The sequence below is a fragment of the Eucyclogobius newberryi genome, unplaced genomic scaffold (assembly GCF_026437365.1).
Source record: "Eucyclogobius newberryi isolate DKJ021-1_F unplaced genomic scaffold, fEucNew1.0.hap1 SCAF_27, whole genome shotgun sequence".
Classification (NCBI taxonomy): Eukaryota; Metazoa; Chordata; class Actinopteri; order Gobiiformes; family Gobiidae; genus Eucyclogobius; species Eucyclogobius newberryi.
Window position 1 is genome coordinate 1,176,110 of NW_027315912.1, and position 21,499 is coordinate 1,197,608.

General features: G+C 44.9%; 1 protein-coding gene across 1 annotated transcript in view; it reads right to left on the reverse strand.

Moving 5' to 3' along the window:
• senp3b (SUMO specific peptidase 3b) overlaps nucleotides 1-19,919 on the reverse strand; it is a 32,109-nt gene extending 12,190 nt beyond the window's left edge. Inside the window, exons 1-9 of the mRNA XM_072459748.1 lie at nucleotides 19,752-19,919; nucleotides 16,744-16,869; nucleotides 15,147-15,359; nucleotides 12,664-12,878; nucleotides 8,690-8,927; nucleotides 6,381-6,515; nucleotides 1,197-1,308; nucleotides 674-821; nucleotides 43-90 (exon numbers count right to left, since the gene is read on the reverse strand). Of these exons, the coding sequence (XP_072315849.1) occupies nucleotides 43-90; nucleotides 674-821; nucleotides 1,197-1,308; nucleotides 6,381-6,515; nucleotides 8,690-8,927; nucleotides 12,664-12,878; nucleotides 15,147-15,359; nucleotides 16,744-16,831 (1,197 nt within the window). The 5' untranslated portion in view covers nucleotides 16,832-16,869; nucleotides 19,752-19,919. The remainder of the gene's footprint in view (nucleotides 1-42; nucleotides 91-673; nucleotides 822-1,196; nucleotides 1,309-6,380; nucleotides 6,516-8,689; nucleotides 8,928-12,663; nucleotides 12,879-15,146; nucleotides 15,360-16,743; nucleotides 16,870-19,751) is intronic.
• Nucleotides 19,920-21,499: the final 1,580 nt, after the last annotated feature.

Below are 21,499 nucleotides of genomic sequence, written 5' to 3' on the forward strand. Positions count from 1 at the left end.
TCACTTATATTATTTGGGAATTAACCAGGAGCAAAATGTTACCTTTTCTGGTACAGAGTCCATGACCAAGTCACCATACATGTTCATAATCTGCAAAAACAATGATGTAGTAATTAAACAAGCTAGAAACTATAGCACATTCTAGATTGTGATGCTATAGGGCTGATTGAAACGCACTGATGGGACTAAGGGACTATTAAGAGCTTCAACAGATGATAGATTTTTAAATCAAGCAATTTTAACAACCAAGTTTCAGCATCAAGAGCTGAGTGCACCAGTTGGTCATAAGACTGGTCTTAACTCTGTATTTTAATAATATAATATACTAATAATAATTTAATAATAACAAATAATAATATGTATTATTTGTTGCTCACAAAGAGTTGCACGCGGCTTCTGGTTTGCATCATACAGAGGGTTTCAACTGTAGCCCTTTTCTTTATTTAGAGTCATTATTCTTGTTTTTAGAACTATTATAGTCCAGGTTGAGTCCTATTTTAGACCTGGTGGTATTAGGTGGTACTGGAGGTAAAAAAGAAAAGAAATTAAAAATAAATATTCAAACGGTAATGGCCGATGGTAATTTAATTCAATTCATGTGTTGAATGTGATGAAATGTGTGACACATAGTCAAGGCAAGGCCTCAACAGTGGACAGTAAACGGGGACAGTACCTGGTCATTGAGCCAGTTCTGGCCATAGAGCGTTCCCAGGTCGTCCATGGTCAGCACGTGGCGTTTGTAGTTGACCCTGAAGCCTTTGGCCAGAGAGCTGCCAGAGGAGCGCTGGAAAGACTGCATCAAGTGTTGTACCACGGCTTTCCTGCAAAACACCACAGAACGTCGTCAGACTACTGACAATATGGAAATAGTTACCTTTATAATGACCATTATTCATTACTCGTTCATTACTGGCTCGTCAACACCGTGCATTTGGTATTAAATGAACTAGTTGACTTTTCAGAAGTGATCATGACATTTTATTTGACCCGGATAAATAGAAATGTTAGGAAAGTCAATTTTGCATAATGTATCCTTTAACCAACAGAAGTTTATAGAATCAAACAAAGAAACAAAAGCTGATCAAACAATGTTCAATGGATAACTGCCAAAAGCTTCAGCAAAACATGACACATTTAATATCAAACTCATATGGCTTAGCATGCGTGAATAATGAGAAGAGGGATCAAGAGCAGACCTGTGTGGTTGGGAGAAGCTCTCACTGAAGACATTCTGGAGCTTCTCTGTGACGTCGTCCACATGGACTGGGATCAGACTGCCATACTGCTGCAGAGCCTGCTCCAGGAAGCCTGCAAATACAAGTCACTTTATTTATGTCAAGCCCAAAAATCACAAGAGCAGTTGCTTCTCAGAATGGTTCATTTTACCAACAGAAAGTTCGAGAATCAAACGATGAAACAGTCATTGGTCAATAATAGAAGCAGATTAAACCATGTTCATCGGAATGAAGCAAATGGACAATAGTCCCAGAGCGCCTCCCCCTGTCCTCGGACCCTCTCCCTGTCCTCGGACCCTCTCCCTGTCCTCGGACCCTCTCCCTGTCCTCGGACCCTCTCCCTGTCCTCGGACCCTCTCCCTGTCCTCGGACCCTCCTCCTGTCCTCAGACCCTCCTCCTGTCCTCAGACCCTCTTCCTGTCTTTAGACCCTCTTCCTGTCTTTAGACCCTCCCCCTGTCCTCGGACCCTCTCCCTGTCCTCGGACCCTCCCCCTGTCCTCGGACCCTCCCCCTGTCCTCGGACCCTCCCCCTGTCCTCGGACCCTCCCCCTGTCCTCGGACCCTCCCCCTGTCCTTAGACCCTCCCCCTGTCCTTAGACCCTCTTCCTGTCTTTAGACCCTCTCCCTGCAGGAAAAACCACAACACAACTCAGAACCTCCGAAGGTTTTAAAGGTTCACTGGTCCGAAGGTTCGCTGGTCCGAAGGTTCGCTGGTCCGAAGGTTTGCTGGTCCGAAGGTTCGCTGGTCTGAAGGTTCGCTGGTCCGAAGGTTCGCTAGTCCGAAGGTTCGCTGGTCCGAAGGTTCGCTAGTCCAAAGGTTCGCTAGTCCAAAGGTTCGCTAGTCCAAAGGTTCGCTAGTCCAAAGGTTCGCTAGTCCGAAGGTTCCTCATAAGCTAAAGTGAAGGTGCATAGAAGCATCAGGATGTAGTCAGTCTGTAAAATGCACATGAAGCACGAAGACACACGCTGGAGCTCGTCACATTTAATGTACCAGCTGCTCACAGGAGGCACCATGTTGTACTGTGTATGTGAAAATAAGGGAACATCTCGAATCCTCCGCTTTATGCGCTCATTTTATTATAAGAAATATGCGTGATCAGAATCCTCCACTCATTTCATTTGATCATAAGTATAGAAATGATATATGTAAATATAGAAACGTGTGATCCGATCACTGTAGGATTGGTAGTCAAAATGGAAATTCAGCTGACCAAGACGGGAGTGTCTACAGAGCCGCGGCGCGCGGCCCAAACTGCTGGGCTATTTGAGTTAATTAATTCATTAATAATACGATAAGGAGCTCAGGCTATGCACAGAAACAAGTCGGTTATAAAAAAATACGTGAGTTTAATCATAAAAAGTGCATCAACACTAGAAAAGTCCAAAATGCAGTGTGTGGGGCAAAGGGAGGCGAGTAGAGCCCACTGCGCAGACTCACACCTTCGGTGTCAAAAGGTCAAATGTTTTATATTTTGCACCCTGAGGCTTAAAGCCTACCAAGGTCATTGTGCTTGGCCCTAAGCATCTACGAGATGCTCTATCTGAGCAGATAGTCACACTGAAGCCTCCAGTTCTACTGTAAGAAACCTTGGAGTCTTATTGGACCAGGAGCTCTCATTTAAAGCTCATATAAATCAAGCTTGTAAAACAGCCTATTTCCATTTAAGCAACAAGAGCCAAAATCAGAAGAATCCTGCCTAAAAGTGATGCCGAAAAACTTATCCATGCATTTGTAACGACTAGATTAGACTACTGTAACTCCCTGCTTGCAGCGTGTCCTTAAAGCTCCATAAAAAGCTTTCAACTGGTTCAAAATGCAGCAGCAAGATTACCAACAGGAACAAAAAGAAGAGAGCACATTACGCCGGTGCTGAAGTCTCTTCACTGGCTCCCCGTCGAGTCTAGAATCAAATTCAAAATTCTACTCTTGACCTACAAAGCCATAAATGACATGGCCCCATCCTACCTCAAAGATGCTATAGAACCATATCATCCAAACAGAGCTCTTCGCTCTCAGAATGCTGGCCTTCTGGTGGTGCCAAGAGTCTCTAAAAGTACTGTAGGAGGTAGAGCGTTTAATTCCACTTGCAAACTGTTCACCGCCTTCTTTTCTTTCTCTCACTCCTGAGGACCTGTGGACCCAGATGCCCCTCCCCTGGTGAAATGGTCCCTGCCCTGTGTGGACGGTCCCTCTTCTGCCTGAAGAGTGGGTCCAGCTCCAGTCTCCCTTGTGTCCGTCTGTGAGAGTCGGATCTCTCCTTCACTGGAACTCTTCCAGGTTTCTACGCTTTTTTCCCAAAGAGGTTTTTTTTGTAGTTTTTCCTGGCCGAGAAGGAGGAGCTAAGGACAGAGGACCCTGGGACATCGCCCCTCGCCACCACAGACATTGTTGATTCGGCCCTCAGAGGCGACTTATTGTGATTTTGGGCCTTACAAAAATAAATTTATTTGAATGAACCCTTGATTTGAAAGCCATGTTGGCCCTTTTAGTTTTTCTAAACTCAGAGTACCTTAGATTTTGGTGATCTTTTGTTACCCAAATAGACCGATGTGTCCCATTTAGTCAAAATTGGTTTGAATTTGTTCATTTTCAAATAGAGTCTGAATGTAATTTTTTTCATTTTTCATTTTGATCTCAGTCCAATATTTCGGAGCAGCTGTTTTGATCATCTTTTTTAAATCGATATTCTGGCCACAAATATACTGACACAGCTCTCCTTATCCTTTTTATTATTGAGCAAAATGGATGGGATTTTGTCTAAATACCTGCCAATAAATGCTTTTCATTAGCCTCAGCTCTTGAACCTACCTGAAAAAAGTCAATAAACCTGTAGCAGACACAAACTACTGCAAAGGGCTCTAATAGTTCAAACATGTTAACATGAAAAAGTGCATCCCTATTATATAGTACATTTTGTAAACACATTGCTGTAGCCCAGTGGTCCCCAAACTTTTTGACTCGAGGGCCACATTGGGTTCTAAAATGTGGCCGAGGGGCGGGGCCAGGAGAGGGGCGGGGCCAGGAAAATATGGTGTGTTTGTGTGAACGAATGAATTACTATAAATGACACGCAAGATTTGACCTGTAACTTGTAACAAAGCCACAAATGCATTAAATAATGATTAATTATCTACTGTCTTCTACTGTCCACAAGAGTCTTCTACTGTCCACAAGAGTCTTCTACTGTCCACAAGAGTCTTCTACTGTCCACAAGAGTCTTCTGCTGTGCACAAGAGTCTTCTACTGTCCACAAGAGTCTTCTACTGTCCACAAGAGTCTTCTACTGTCCACAAGAGTCTTCTACTGTGCACAAGAGTCTTCTACTGTCCACAAGAGTCTTCTACTGTCCACAAGAGTCTTCTACTGTCCACAAGAGTCTTCTACTGTCCACAAGAGTCTTCTACTGTCCACAAGAGTCTTCTACTGTCCACAAGAGTCTTCTACTGTCCACAAGAGTCTTCTACTGTCCACAAGAGTCTTCTGCTGTGCACAAGAGTCTTCTACTGTCCACAAGAGTCTTCTACTGTCCACAAGAGTCTTCTACTGTCCACAAGAGTCTTCTACTGTCCACAAGAGTCTTCTACTGTGCACAAGAGTCTTCTACTGTGCACAAGAGTCTTCTACTGTCCACAAGAGTCTTCTACTGTCCACAAGAGTCTTCTACTGTGCACAAGTCTTCTACTGTCCACAAGAGTCTTCTACTGTCCACAAGAGTCTTCTACTGTCCACAAGAGTCTTCTACTGTCCACAAGAGTCTTCTACTGTCCACAAGAGTCTTCTACTGTGCACAAGAGTCTTCTACTGTCCACAAGAGTCTTCTACTGTCCACAAGTCTTTTCCTGTCCACAAGAGTCTTCTACTGTCCACAAGAGTCTTCTACTGTCCACAAGAGTCTTCTTCAGTGTCAAACACTTGCACTTCCTGCTTGATTGGCCCCGAAGGCCGTTTGTGGTGAATTTTATTTTCTGCGGGCCATAGATTTTCTTGTGCGCGCACTGTGTGCGAGCAGTGCACTAAGTGCGAGCAGTGCGCAGCAGCGCAGGTGCAGCTTAGAGGGAACAGTGCCATCTCTTGGGGAAATGTGGGCATTACAGGGAAAAGGTCAAATGAACGGCCACAGTATCGTGAGTTTGAATCCCGACTCAGACATTTGCTGTATGTCCTCCTTTCTCCCTCATCATTCCCCTTCATTTCTTTCTCATTCCATCTACTGTCTATTAAAGCCTGCGGCAAAAAAATAAAAATGAATAAATAATACAATTATATTTTTGAATATAACTTGGACAAGCTTGGCGCCCATTAGCCCGGTGCATTCCAGGAGGCTGAATCTGTAGAAGTTCTAAAAACCTTGTAATAAACATTTCTTAAATCTAATGTTACTCAACACACAACAGTTTGACAAGAAAATGTATATTTTTTTTCACTAAGCATCACAAATTCTACAGTAATACATGAACTTTATAAAGTCGTGAACATATAAATAACAATTTTGACTCTTTGCCGTCTGTATACAACAAAATTCAATGTTTTAATTTGCAGCTCATTCAAATGAATACAATGTAAACACAGGCTGTTCTAAACACATCAGCCATGGGTCTATGGTAAGTGTAAGTGTAAGTGTAAGTGTAAGTGTAAGTGTAAGTGTAAGTGTAAGTGTAAGTGTAAGTGTAAGTGTAAGTGTAAGTGTAAGTGTAAGTGTAAGTGTACGTGTACGTGTACGTGTACGTGTACGTGTACGTGTACGTGTACGTGTACGTGTACGTGTACGTGTACGTGTACGTGTACGTGTAAGTGTAAGTGTAAGTGTAAGTGTAAGTGTAAGTGTAAGTGTACGTGTACGTGTACGTGTACGTGTACGTGTACGTGTACGTGTACGTGTACGTGTACGTGTACGTGTACGTGTAAGTGTAAGTGTAAGTGTACGTGTACGTGTACGTGTACGTGTACGTGTACGTGTACGTGTACGTGTACGTGTAAGTGTAAGTGTAAGTGTAAGTGTAAGTGTAAGTGTACGTGTACGTGTACGTGTACGTGTACGTGTAAGTGTAAGTGTAAGTGTAAGTGTAAGTGTAAGTGTACGTGTACGTGTACGTGTACGTGTAAGTGTAAGTGTAAGTGTAAGTGTACGTGTACGTGTAAGTACCTGTGACACAGCTGACGTGCTCCTCTGTGAGCGCCGGCTGCATTGGCCTCTCCATCAGGCTTGGCCCTCGGGCCTCGCGGCCCTCGGCTCCCACCTCGTACTCATCTGAGAGGAAATACACAAACACATGACCCACTGCACATATGGACCATTACACTACACAATTCAAGGACTCAACGTTTTTTTTTATTTATTTTTTTAAGTGTGTTAAAATCTTCTTGAACGGTCTAGGATTTTATGTTTTTGTATCATCATTGTGGTATTGATATTAAAGTATCATCGAGTTTGAAATGTTAGTATTGTGGAGACACTTCATCACCAGGCTGTAGATTGTAATGCCGTGCAGTGTCGAGATGTCCGAGCACAGAAGGTTATTTCAGTTTTTCCCCATCAACAGTTCTTCTTCTGCTGAAACTCTTCTAGTAAGTGTTCATTTCTTTCACAAAACAAGTTGTAATTCGACTTTCCATCCATCCATCTTCTTCTGTTAATCCGGGGCCGGGTCGCGGGGGCAGCAGTCTAAGCAGGGACTTCCAGACTCTCCCCAGACACTTCCTTCCACTCCTCAGGGGGGCTCCCGAGGTGTTCCCAGGCCAGAGAGACATAGTCCCAGTGTAATTCACCTCTAAATGATTCATATTTCTATGCAAGTATTGTATGCCCTGCTCTCCCCAGAGCTGTACCTCACTAACATTTGACAGGTCTGATTTCTGCCCAGGCCTCATGAGGCTGTTGTAGACATAGGGGAGGTTTTTGCATCTCAGGCCATTCTTATTCAAAGTAGGGATTTCCTTCTGAGGGAAGTTGCCTACTTCACTCTCCTTTCAACCATTCCTTCTCACTGCTGAGGATGAGCTCGCTGCCTTCATATGATTGAAGGCTTTTAGGTGAAAATGCACGACTGTAAACCAGCATTACACACTGTCAGTGTTGAGTGGTGTAGGGCTGCAGCTATCGATTCTTTTAGTAATCGATTAATCTATCGATTTTTTCTTCGATTAATCGATGAATCGGTTAATTTTTTGTACATTCCGTAAACCATTTAAAAGCATATTAAATCATTTTTTAAATAAACGTTATAGTTCATTGTAATAAACAAATAACAAATTGAGTTTCTGCCTAAAAAAACTGATTTTATTCTTAATTTCACATAAGTTTGTCCCAAAAACAGCAACATTTCACTTCACCAGTCCAAAGTGTTCTGTTTGTATATAAAGAATATATAAAGAATATATATAAAAGGGCTAATTAACTTGTCACCAGACTGGAACAGTTACAGTATGAATTAATTTTCGTTTCTGTCACATAACTTAAAATAAGACATTTGTTTGTAAAACATTGTGTGTGGGACCAGTGATGCTGGTGTTTGGAGCGGCGGCTCTACATTTTACATTTTGTCACTTTACGGCGTTGGCTCCGTGTCATCGTGGACTTTCTGTTTCACATCAGATTATTATAACATAGTCGCGGTCCTCCTGCTGTTTCCATAGATGTATCGCTGTTTCAAGACGCCGCAGAGGAGCGTGTGGCATGTTTGAAACGTACGAGTGTGACAGGGAAGCAGAGTGTGGAGCGGGAGTGTGGAGCGGGAGTGTGGAGCAGGGGTCAGCGGTGGAGCGGGGGTCCGCGGTGGCGCGGTGAGGCCGGGGCGGGCGGCGTGCGGAGCTCGTTGTGGTGGTTGGACGCGGCAGCTCGCGGCACCTGCTCTTTTACACATAAAACTCTTCCCGGTCGCACCTATAATAGATCCATGTGTCGCACTCGTGAGTTTAAAACACGCCGCTCTCTCTGTTGTGCTTCAGCGGCTTCAGGAAGAAGCTCCGTGGGAAACAAAAGCGCTACTAGTCGTTCCGTGCGGTCCGCGCGCCACAGATTCACGTGTTTTTAAAAGAAGCATCGAAGCAATAAAATATTAATCAAAGCTTTTTTGTAATCGAATTATTCGATTACCTCGAATAATCGTTGCAGCCCTAGAGTGGCGTTATTGTGGTGATAGCTCACATTAGGACCAGAGCTCTGTGGTGCTGTTGCAGTTACATGAGACTTAACATTAATATAGGGAAAAGGCTTGCAGTGGCCTCCGGCATCAAGCAAAAATTCAATCCAACACAAAGAATCCTCCGCACCGCCGCTGGTGGTGTGAGCTTCACCGCGTGCAATGTGAGCCCAGCGTTAGAGTACCGTCTGTGTTGATAATGACCTGATGTCTAAAAGTGTCCAGATGACTAGCTTTGCAACCTTTTCTACCATTATCCCATTTTTGCTGTATTCATCCAACTAAAACACCACATGTACAGATGTCTGGTTACCTCTCTCGGTGGGGCCCTTGCGCTCGTCCCGGCCCCTCGGCCCTGGCCCGTATGCTCTACCTCTCCTCTTGCGGCTGTAGAGGCTGCATCGTACTCTCCCTCTTCTCCATTTGTTCATCCACTGTGCGCTCTGCCTCCAGCGCCTCCACTGTCCCACCAGACCCATTCTCCTGCGCGTCCTCAGCCTGCGCGTCAGGTCAGTGGGTTGTCTCAGGCACGGGGCAGCGAGGGGAAAGTCCTGGGGGGGAAGCCATATAGACAAAGAGATGAGAAAATGTTCACACAAGGTCTACGAGATTAAAGACAAAATCAAAATGTCAATGTTGCAAAGGCTTTTCACAATGTGCATAACGCTCAAGGCGACCTTACAGCTGCTCCTCCCACCAGTCTGTGGCCCAGATGTTGAGTTGCCTTTTGCTACAGTCTCAGCAATTTCAGGTTTTTCAAGATGCCTCCAAGACCTTCTGAAAGTTAGTATTAACAATGTCCATTGAATTATGGGCTCTCCTCCAGCTTAAAAGTCCGAAAATATTATTTCTTACTGAGCAACATTGTGAATTCAAGAGCTAAATCACTGGTAACAAGTGTCCAGATGAGATGAGCAGAGGAGAGCTGGACCGGAGTGAATCTGATGTAACGATGTGCGAGATTCAGTTTGAGAACAAAATCTCCAAACTTATGATCTACAAATGTGGAAATTGATATTCGTTTTCCCACTGCCACTAGTTAGAAGAGCTTTCGGTTGGAGACATGTGCACGAGGGTCAGCAGGAACACAACAGTCACATTTTGAAGCCGTTTTACTTCATACTGGAGTTGGGTGTGTGCGGTGTGAAAGTAGGACCTACTTTCACACCGCACAGGAGGAGGTGAGAGTAAAGCACTTCTATTTTTGTATTGTTTCATTTCTGAGTCCAACTATTACAGATCAATTAAAGGAAACATCAATTTCATCAAATACATCAATAAACTCATTGGGCTGGGCAATTAATTTAAGTCGAGATTGAGATTTTGTCATGTTTAATTGATCCGTTATACTTCGTCAGTAAAGGTATGTCGTTTAGTTTGGACATTTGACGATGAAAATTTAGCTATTTTTGTCTTGTTTATGTTCATGAAATCAATACTGAAAGCGATTGTATTTATCGACAGTTTAGTCCGATGTGTCCCATTTAGTCAAAAATAGTTTGAAATTGTCCATTTCAAATAGAGTCTGAATCCATGCGAGCGAGCGAGCGCTGTGCGAGCGCCGTGCGAGCGAGCGCCTATGTGCCGTGATCTTAATACCTGGCGGTATCTTTTGGGCGGTGACCAGCCAAAGCAGGCCCGCCATGCTAAAACCCCTCAGCTGATGTCTGTGGCAGCTCTAAAAACCTGCCAGTTTGTAATGTCTAAACATGCACGTCGCTCCTCCACGGTCTCATTGGTCCTTAGAAGTCCTCACTACAGGTTTGGAGACAAGCTGCGGGGCGGACCATGATTTTTTTTTTCGATCGCATTGAGGTGTGGTTTTGTCTGTTCCTTGGGACCCTGCTGGTATTCACCATTCAGGGCTTTATGCACCACCTCTGGCGGTCTGTCTGGATGAAGTAGAACAAAAGTTACGACTGTAACTACGATCCCTGATGACCACCAGAGCATCCAGACCCTCATGCTTTGTGAAAAGGTGATATAGATTCACGTGAGCCACCAGGAGGTCAAAGACTTTGTTGTTATTACATCTTGACCCATGTATGTGCAAGGAGGATCATGCAGGGCTTTATGCACCGCTTCTGGCGCTCATCCGGGATTCTTAGGACCGTCAATACAGTCGTAACTTTCGTTTTGAGGAGCAGGATAATTGCTGTCACCTCAGGCAAAAATAAATTAAAAACAATTTACAGAACAAATTCAAGCTTTTGGAAGCTAAACATGCCAAAGGATCCTCAAATCATCAAAATACAAGGGGTGAGATGAATGACGTGGCCTCACAGGAAACAAAAAAAATGCTCTTCACCAAACATAGAATATATGAAAGTGGTTTAAAATTCACAAAGTGATAGCTTGGAGGCTTAGAAAACAGGCAGTAAGAACTATTTTTAAAATGGAAGATAAGCAGAAAAATTTAATTTTGACCAAATACAAGTATTTGAATCTTTCTACAAGATTTTGTTTTTTACCAAAATATCAGGAAACGAAGAAGAAGAAAAACAATATTTTTTGGACCCTCACTTTACCCGCCATGGCCGAAGAGCAAAACAAAAAATAAATTGCTGATAGAATAACTACTGAAATTAACAGACTAAAAAAAGGGAGTGACAGGTATACCTCAGAGTGCTATAAAGCTCTAAAGACACACCTCAGAGTGGTATAAAGCTCTAAAGACACACCTCAGAGTGGTATAAAGCTCTAAAGACACACCTCAGAGTGGTATAAAGCTCTAAAGACACACCTCAGAGTGTATAAAGCTCTAATGACACACCTCAGAGTGTTATAAAGCTCTAAAGACACACCTCAGAGTGTATAAAGCTCTAAAGACACACCTCAGAGTGGTATAAAGCTCTAAAGACACACCTCAGAGTGGTATAAAGCTCTAAAGACACACCTCAGAGTGGTATAAAGCTCTAAAGACACACCTCAGAGTGCTATAAAGCTCTAAAGACACACCTCAGAGTGGTATAAAGCTCTAAAGACACACCTCAGAGTGTATAAAGCTCTAAAGACACACCTCAGAGTGTATAAAGCTCTAAAGACACACCTCAGAGTGTATAAATCTCTAAAGACACACCTCAGAGCGGTATAAAGCTCTAAAGACACACCTCAGAGCGGTATAAAGCTCTAAAGACACACTTCAGAGTGTATAAAGCTCTAAAGACACACCTCAGAGTGTATAAAGCTCTAAAGACACACCTCAGAGTGGTATAAAGCTCTAAAGACACACCTCAGAGTGATATAAAGCTCTAAAGACACACCTCAGAGTGTATAAAGCTCTAAAGACACACCTCAGAGTGTATAAAGCTCTAAAGACACACCTCAGAGTGTATAAAGCTCTAAAGACACACCTCAGAGTGGTATAAAGCTCTAAAGACACACCTCAGAGTGTATAAAGCTCTAAAGACACACCTCAGAGTGTATAAAGCTCTAAAGACACACCTCAGAGTGTATAAATCTCTAAAGACACACCTCAGAGCGGTATAAATCTCTAAAGACACACCTCAGAGCGGTATAAAGCTCTAAAGACACACTTCAGAGTGTATAAAGCTCTAAAGACACACCTCAGAGCAGTATAAAGTTCTAAAGACACACCTCAGAGTGTTATAAAGCTCTAAAGACACACCTCAGAGCGGTATAAAGCTCTAAAGACACACCTCAGAGTGTATAAAGCTCTAAAGACACACCTCAGAGTGTATAAAGCTCTAAAGACACACCTCAGAGTGTATAAAGCTCTAAAGACACACTTACGTCGCTGCTTTTATCAACTTTCAACTGGGCTCTTAAAACAGCTCAGATCCCTCCAAGTTGGAAGGAAGCATCATATCTTTAATACCTAAAGAGGGGAAGCACCGACTGTGCCTCATATAGACCTATGTCAATTATGAATGTGGACAATGGTGAATGCACCTCAAGTGCTAACCACATTTCAAATAGATGATATTATAATACAAATATTGAGGCTCTTTAAAATAGTCCATTATCAAGAATTAAAATTAATGGTCACTAAAAATCAGGGCTGTGCTTGGTCACTTTTGTTCGCTTGTACTTGGAACCATTGGCCCAAAACAATGGGACTCTTATTTAAATGCATCTGTGTCATGGGTGTGTGTCCTTCCTTTGTTTTCTAGTCTATTTCTAATTTTATTTTTGGTTTCGCCCTTTAATTCTGTTTTGTGCCGTACTGTGTTTTCTGTTGTTAACTTATTTTGAATTTGAAAGGAAAAAAAAAAAATTAAAAAAAAGAAAAGAAACTAATATGTTGTCCAAATGAACTTTACCCACCTTTGGACTCTGGCCCATCTCCTCCTCCTCCTCTTCTTCTTCCTCCTCTTCCTCTTCTTCCTCCTCTTCTTCTTCTTCTTCCTCCTCCTCTTCCTCCTCCTCACTGTCGGACTTCTCTGGAGCTTGTGGGAAGTGTGAATATGCAGCAGCCTGGGAGGGTATTTTAGGGACCGGCCACTGAGTATGTATGTGGTACTCCTCCTCATTCACTAAAGCTGAAAAAGAAAAAAAACATCAGGTATTTTAGGGTTAAAGGTTAAACTGGATGAGTGGGTTAAGCAGGGCAACTTCAGGGTTAACCCTGGTTTGTCTGTACTACAAAGCTGGATCACTTTCCTTTCATAAGTGGAAAGCTCAGTGAGAAGTAAAGCAGGTGTGGGTGGGCTCTAAATGCACCTTTGCTTTAAACTATTGTGTAAACGGCACAATAAGCTATTTTAACTTGGGTCGGGGGGCGAGTGAGGAAAAAGGCATCACTAGTGAGCGCCATTAGACATGACGATTCTTAATAAATTAAATATAACCATACCTTCACTTCTTACTCAGCAATTCACAAAAAGATATGTAATACTTCCTGGTTTGTGTGGCTGTGAGACGAGGCTAAAGCTGGAATAAACGGGAACCTACATCCAGTTTATCCTCCGCTCTTTCTGCATTTATTTCACTTCTCTGCAAAGCATTTACGCCGGCCCCGGGTTTTAACCTCTCTGTATGTAATGCATCGGCTTTGGGTCATTTTAGATGCATTACGCGCTGGAAATATAATAGTTACACCTGTTACCATCAGCCTGTTTCCCCCTGTGCACAAAGGCTGGACCCAAATGTCATTGGTTCTTAAAAGAGGATGTTACGTTCCACATGCGAGTGTGATGCATCATTAAAAAGCTTCTAGTTTCTACAGATGTGCAGATGACACTATGACACCGTCAGGGCTTCAGAACTCACACTACAGAAGCACCAACATACAAAATACATCCTTTTTTTAGTCTCGCCTGAATATTCTCAATTTGAAAAAAGGTCCTGAGCATGACATACTTCATTGTAAAATGAGGCTATTTACTGTACATGTGTAAAGTTTCAGATCTCTAAACAGGCATTTTGGTGCTTGACCTTTTTGTATCAAAAAATGTATTCGGAACAAGTGATGCAAATATGTGCCAACTGTGCCTGTTGTTTTGTAGGCCACTAATACCTATTATAACTGCTAAAAACAATGTACGTGAAAATGTGTGAATATGAGTTTACCCATGAATTTCCCAACAGAGATGAAATATATATATATATATTTTCTTTTTCTTTTTTTTTTTTTTTAATGTATTGATATAACAATACATATATCTACTAAATGTGCGTCCAAAAGGCTAACAAGATCAGAAAACGTGGTGCACAAAATCTTGTCGGCGTGCACCGAATAACTGTCTCTTCATTGCTTATTCGCATCTGAACAGTGAACATTCTGTCTGGTGCTTCCTAAAACCCGCCCACCGCTACAAAGCGTGGCTCATTTGCTAGAATAATATGTCAATGAAAATGTTCTGCGGCACTTTTCAAGCACACTGGGAACGCGGAAACTTTCAAGGACCGCGCGTAAAATCGCAGCAATCGTGGTACATCTGTTTTTTCCAAAAGCTGTAGAACCCAAACCTGAACATAAAACCTGTTGCATGGTCTCATTCTGTAGCTGAAAGTGTCAGGAACACATACCAAACACCATCTGGGAAATCGAAACAGTCTTTTGTTATAGACAGAGAAAAGCGCCGGACGAGCTTTAGTTGTGATTTTTTTAAAGGAAAAAAAAAACACTGTTTATTAGACTATTTGTCCAAATGGGATTACTTCAGGGAAAATACAAGTGGATATTGTTTTTCTGTGTATTATTACAGACAGAACGAGACAGCTACAGATGGATTGAACCCGTTGAGTCCGTCATAAACAGCAAAAGAGTTAAGAAAGGTGTTATGAAAAGTTGAGACTTTATCCCAAACTATTGGTAATTGCTTATTGGGGGATGTATATGATTCAATGTGAATCAATGACATATTTGTTTTTTCGAGAAAATAATCTTTAAAATGATGTATAGTTTGCTGGGCTTGACAATGAAAATAAGAGTAATGATGCACTAGAACTTCTAAAGTCTGGTTTTCGCCCGCGAGCGCTCTGGCTGTCGTAAAGAAGTTTGAAACATGCTTTGCTAGCTTTGTTGTTAGCTTAGCATGTGGGCTCAACATATAAGTCGGCATCAGTGGTCCTGTAGGCGGGACAGGAACCAATCACAGAGCGGCACTGTGACCGAACCAAAACAGCGTGCTTTGGCCTATTTTAAAGAGGGATAGAGACTTTTTTCTGTTTCTGGCGCTTCAACCAATCAACGTGAAGTGTTTTTTTTAACATCCCGAGAGCTTTCAGTGAGACCCCAAACTCAAGTGAAGAACTCGATTCAGAATGAGACGCATATCAATGTGGCGTGAGTCAGGTCAGCCTACCATCTCCTTCTTCCCAGGAGCCCTGCTGCCGGCCCTCCTCCTCCATCTCTTCTTCCTCGTCGATGCTCTCGATCTTGGCCAGGCTGTCTTCATCCTCATCTTCCACATACTCACCCATCCACACGGGCTCCTTCTGACCCAGCTTCAGGTGCATGGGGCTGGGGATGCTGTGGCCGGACACTGGGCCCATGAGGTGGTCAGCAGGAATCCCACCTGAATGAAGAAGGATTTGACATTTTTTAATATAAGATATATTACAAACAATAGAAATTTTCTTTAAATTCCTAAACTTAAAATCCTAAGCATAAGTTGTCAATTTATATATATATATATATATATATATATATATATATTTTTTTTTTTTTTTTTAAATACTGTTTTGGAGGTTTGTTGAATGCCATTCCAATTGTACTGTCATTTATATTGACTATGTGGCAAAATCAGAGAAAAATATCATTTTCATAATAATTTGAAACGTAGTGTATATGAAAACATTACATGATGAAAAACATTTTTTCCCACATTTATTTAAGTTTTTTTCTTATTCACCTGCAGTGCCAGGCCTAAAGGCCCGTTCACACCGCAGCGTCCAATTCGCGCCCAACGCAGGATTTCGACGCCTGTACATTTGAAGTCAGATGACCCGGACGCCCGTCCCGGACGCCCGTCCCGGACGGGAGTCCCGTCCGCTCGTCCGCTCGTCCCGGACGCCCCCGGACGCTCGTCCCGGACGCTCGTCCCGGACGCTCGTCCCGGACGCTCGTCCCGGACGCTCGTCCCGGACGCTCGTCCCGGACGCTCGTCCCGGACGCACCGGACGCTCGTCCTGGACGCACCGGACGCACCGGTCGCTCGTCCTGGACGCGCCGGACGCTCGTCCTGGACGCGCCGGACGCTCGTCCTGGACGCGCCGGACGCTCGTCCTTGACGCGCCGGACGCCCGCGTCCTTGACGCGCCGGACGCCCGCGTCCGGGACGAGCGTCCGGGACGTCTCCCGGACGCCCGTCCCGGACGCCCGTCTCCCGGACGCCCGTCTCCCGGACGCCCGTCCCGGACGCCCGTCCCGGACGCCCGTCCCGGACGCCCGTCCCGGACGCCCGTCCCGGACGCCCGTCCCGGACGCTCGTCCCGGACGCCCCCGGACGCTCGTCCCGGACGCCCGTCCCGGACGCTCGTCCCGGACGCCCGTCCCGGACGCTCGTCCCGGACGCCCGTCCCGGACGCCCCCGGACGCCCGTCCCGGACGCCCCCGGACGCCCGTCCCGGACGCCCCCGGACGCTCGTCCCGGACGCCCCCGGACGCTCGTCCCGGACGCCCCCGGACGCTCGTCCCGGACGCGCCGGACGCTCGTCCCGGACGCGCCGGACGCTCGTCCCGGACGCGCCGGACGCTCGTCCCGGACGCGCCGGACGCTCGTCCCGGACGCACCGGACGCTCGTCCTGGACGCACCGGACGCTCGTCCTTGACGCACCGGACGCCCGCCCCGGACAGCACAGCATAATAGTATGTGTAAAACGGTGGATGGAGTTCTTGGCATGACACTAGCACAGACAAACTGAAGAGTGAAGCCACAGCAGTGGCAATGAGTGCATACCTCCCCCTGTGTCGTCCTGGCCCACCGCCGTCAGCCCCAGGTCTCCCTGCCAGCGGTTCTGGGCAAGGCTCCCCCCAGTGTCGCGCATGATCCACGGCCAACTCACGATCTGCGCCAGCCTGGCACCTTCCGGAGAAAACATGGAGCTGTTTAACCGAGTCGGCATGAAGGGGACTGCAAGGGTCTTTTCTCTCAATTGTACCATAGACACATGTTAAAGGACATTCAGGCTTTAGGGTGTTTTCAGCCGGCATTCATCTTGAAGTTGTGGCAGCTAATGCAGCTAAAGGCTTAATGGCTATTGGCCGATATTTTGGCGCTCATTGGCCTGGACTTCATACAGAAAGCAGAAGGAACTGACCAACAGATTCTCTTTTTGCCTTGATAAGGATGAAATCAGCTCTAATGCCACTCGTGCAGAGGCCAGTCCTGCCCACCACCTCACTGACTGTGGGGTCTTTCTGCGCTACTCTGGAGCAATGACCTAACAGAGTGACCCAAGTGCAATAACAGTGTGACCTATGTGCAATAACAACAGTGTGACCTAAGTGCAATAACAACAGTGTGACCTAAGTGCAATAACAACAGTGTGACCTAAGTGCAATAACAACAATGCGACCTAAGTCCAATAACAACAGTGTGACCTAAGTGCAATAACAACAGTGTGACCTAAGTGCAATAACAACAGTGTGACCTAAGTGCAATAACAACAGTGTGACCTAAGTGCAATAACAACAGTGTGACCTAAGTGCAATAACAACAGTGTGACCTAAGTGCAATAACAACAGTGTGACCTAAGTGCAATAACAACAGTGTGACCTAAGTGCAATAACAACAGTGTGACCTAAGTGCAATAACAACAATGCGACCTAAGTGCAATAACAACAGTGCGACCTAAGTGCAATAACAACAGTGTGACCTAAGTGCAATAACAACAGTGTGACCTAAGTGCAATAACAACAGTGTGACCTAAGTGCAATAACAACAGTGTGACCTAAGTGCAATAACAACAGTGTGACCTAAGTGCAATAACAACAGTGTGACCTAAGTGCAATAACAACAGTGTGACCTAAGTGCAATAACAACAGTGTGACCTAAGTGCAATAACAACAATGCGACCTAAGTGCAATAACAACAGTGTGACCTAAGTGCAATAACAACAGTGTGACCTAAGTGCAATAACAACAGTGTGACCTAAGTGCAATAACAACAGTGTGACCTAAGTGCAATAACAACAGTGTGACCTAAGTGCAATAACAACAGTGTGACCTAAGTGCAATAACAACAGAGTGACCTAAGCCTAAGTGCAATAACAACAATGTGACCTAAGTGCAATAACAGTGAGATGTGAGTTATAATATGGCTCTGTGCAGTGGTAAACTAAGATCAGCCAAATAAGAAATACATAAACAGATCCCCAAAAGTGTCCCCTTTGGTCTTTAGTTGTTAACAGTGCTCGTCTTAGATCTTTGTGTGGTTGTATCGATCCTCTGATGCTGGGATAAAGGTGGAGATGAGCAGACCGTTTACCTCTACAAACTTAATGCATTCAAGATCGTCAGATTATTTAGACTAGTGAAATATGTGCGGCGTGGACAACAGTGCGGCGTGGACAACAGTGCGGCGTGGACAACAGTGCGGCGTGGACAACAGTGCGGCGTGGACAACAGTGCGGCGTGGACAACAGTGCGGCGTGGACAACAGTGCGGCGTGGACAACAACAGTGCGGCAAGGACAACAACAGTGCGGCGTGGACAACAGTGCGGCAAGGACAACAACAGTGCGGCGTGGACAACAGTGCGGCGAGGACAACAACAGTGCGGCGTGGACAACAGTGCGGCGTGGACAACAGTGCGGCGTGGACAACAGTGCGGCGAGGACAACAGTGCGGCGAGGACAACAACAGTGCGGCGTGGACAACAGTGCGGCGTGGACAACAGTGCGGCGAGGACAACAGTGCGGCGAGGACAACAGTGCGGCGAGGACAACAGTGCGGCGAGGACAACAGTGCGGCGTGGACAACAGTGCGGCGTGGACAACAGTGCGGCGTGGACAACAGTGCGGCGTGGACAACAACAGTGCGGCGTGGACAACAGTGCGGCGTGGACAACAGTGCGGCGTGGACAACAACAGTGCGGCGTGGACAACAGTGCGGCGTGGACAACAGTGCGGCGTGGACAACAACAGTGCGGCGTGGACAACAGTGCGGCGTGGACAACAGTGCGGCGTGGACAACAACAGTGCGGCGTGGACAACAACAGTGCGGCGTGGACAACAACAGTGCGGCGGCGTGGACAACAGTGTGACAACAGTGTGTCTCGTGTGTCTCCAGCGCCTCAGCATGTCCTCCACATGTGCGCTGCTTTGGCTTCTACACTGATAGTTGCATGTGGACATAGAGGGTCTGGACACCGTGGTCTGGACAGTCTAACCCAGTGTCTCTGTGTCAGCCTCAGATGTGAGACGTGTCCTCTGCAGACTATTCAATAACAGTCATTCAGAGACAAATCTATTCATGTTTTTGTCATCTTTTGGGTTAGAAGTCATTTACTACATTTACTATTACTACATTATTCATGGTTAAGTCTCATTTTAGCCCAAATCCAGGCAAAGCCCGGGTTTAGATCTGGTGGTGACAGGATGTTGGAGCGAGAAGTTTGAGAAACACTTTCAATGTCAAACTGTTACATTCTTTCCAGTGAGAAGTGCTTGATCCCATTTGGGGGCAGATTATGACAACACGTCCATAGCAACTGAAAATGTAGTCACGCTAGTTGTTGACACAGACTCCATCGTAGGTGCTTTATTCTTCATTGTGTTGAGAGGTTTTCAGTCATAAAAAGCCGTCGCTATTTGAGCAAAAACAAACCCCAGCCTCCGACACCCTGTGGCCAGTGTTAGCCGTGTTGTGGTTAGCCTTAGCGCGCAGACACACACTCACACACACACCACACTCACGCACATACGGAGCCGCGAGTGTGTGCACGTTTCCCGCAGCGTCCTGTTACCGTTTTCCCCGCGGATTTAAGCGATCGCGAGCCCCTGGAGCGTCTCCTGGCCTTCCCGAACACCGCTGCTGTGGAACTACAACAATGCTAGCCGATGCTACACAGTCTCATTCAATGTCTCCTGCTGCAGCCAGATGTTGCTCCTTGTTTCGGACGTTCTTCCGGGATGGGATCGCGGGAAACGCAGAGCCGCCTCGTGCGCATAGAAGGCTCGTGTGATGGAAAGAGGCTGCTGAAAAACGACAAATGTGAAATGTGTTTGTTTGCTGTAGGCGACAACCGCAATTTCTTCTAATTATTTTCGCTGTCACCAAAAAGCGCTGCGCGCCGTCGCATCCGGATTGCGTAGCGACGTTTCGCTTCTTCTCTGCGACTGGAGAGCGCGAGAGCGTCAGGGCGCCACCTGCAGGCGTGTGGGTGTAATGGCTCATTTAGAAATACAGGTTTGCTGGGATCTTCCATGGATCTGTTGTAATATCTTCATTGGGGGTTTTGTCATGGTTTTTGTGTCAGACGCGTTATTGTTTATTGCAGTTTAGGTCATGTAAGAATGTAATTTGTGTATTCGCCAGCAGAGAGCGCTCTAACGGCCCAAAGCCATATCAGCAGGTAATGAGGGCCCCTGATCGTCACGCAAATCAAATACATCGGACTACTTAATCATTATTTTGGAACATTTTTAAAGGCATTTGAATCATAAAAAAGTTTTAGAAGTTTAAGCTGTTTCCAAAGGGTAAATTAAGTTGATAAAAGTGTTTCATTTTTCGTGTGAATGTGCGAGCTTCAAATGTGCTGTTGGCGTGTACAAAATAGTGCATTTGATGAATGAACATTGTATTCTTGTTATATTTGTCACAAGTTATGGTACTTGATATTGAGGCAGTTCTTTGTGTTTTACTAGGCCAATAAATGAGGTCTGTTAAGCCTCCACCATCACCAAGACTCGGGTCCTCACCAGCACAGGGTTAATGTTACAATCAGGTTACAGGGTACTCTACCACTCTGACTAATCAGAAAAAAGCCGATTGATTATTAGCCTACAATGAATTACTTAATATCTCAGTATCACTTTTTAGCCAAAAATAGATTACAGTGAAAAGCATGTTTGTTTGTTTGTTTGTTTGTTTGTGTAATGTAATAATGTAGAAAAGCCTGTGTGATCCTCACTGTGAGCGAGCTTGCATCTCCACAGACCTGACAAGGAACTTGCTTTGGCATTAAAGTGCAACATACAACAACTAGATAATTTTCCATGGCTGAAGCGATTGCTAGTGTCTGCGTTCTTGTGTAACGGTGAATCTTTGCTGTGGCCTTCAGGGAGCTTGCTCGGTGAAACTGCTGGGCTATTTGACTGTGTGTATTAAGTACTAATTTGTTGAAGTGTGAAGTTGTATAAAGTAGTTTAATTGTGTAAAGAAGTGTAATTGTGCAAAATTTGTGGAAAAAGTACTTTTGTGTGTAAAAGTACTGCATGTGTGTAAGAGTACACCATTTGTGTAAGAGTACTACATGTGTGTAAGAGTACACACACATGTAGTACTCTTACACGCCTTTACAATTTTTGAAACAGACACAAACACGTTTTCACCAACAGTGTTTTATTTTCTGCTTTTTGACATGCAAAGAACACTCGCAGCTCCTGGACTTAACATACATGTTCAGCAGATCTTTCCCTCTTGTATGACATTCTTTGGAGAAGTTTCTGGGACAGTAAGTGAAACAGAATAATGACAGACTCAATGTCCCCA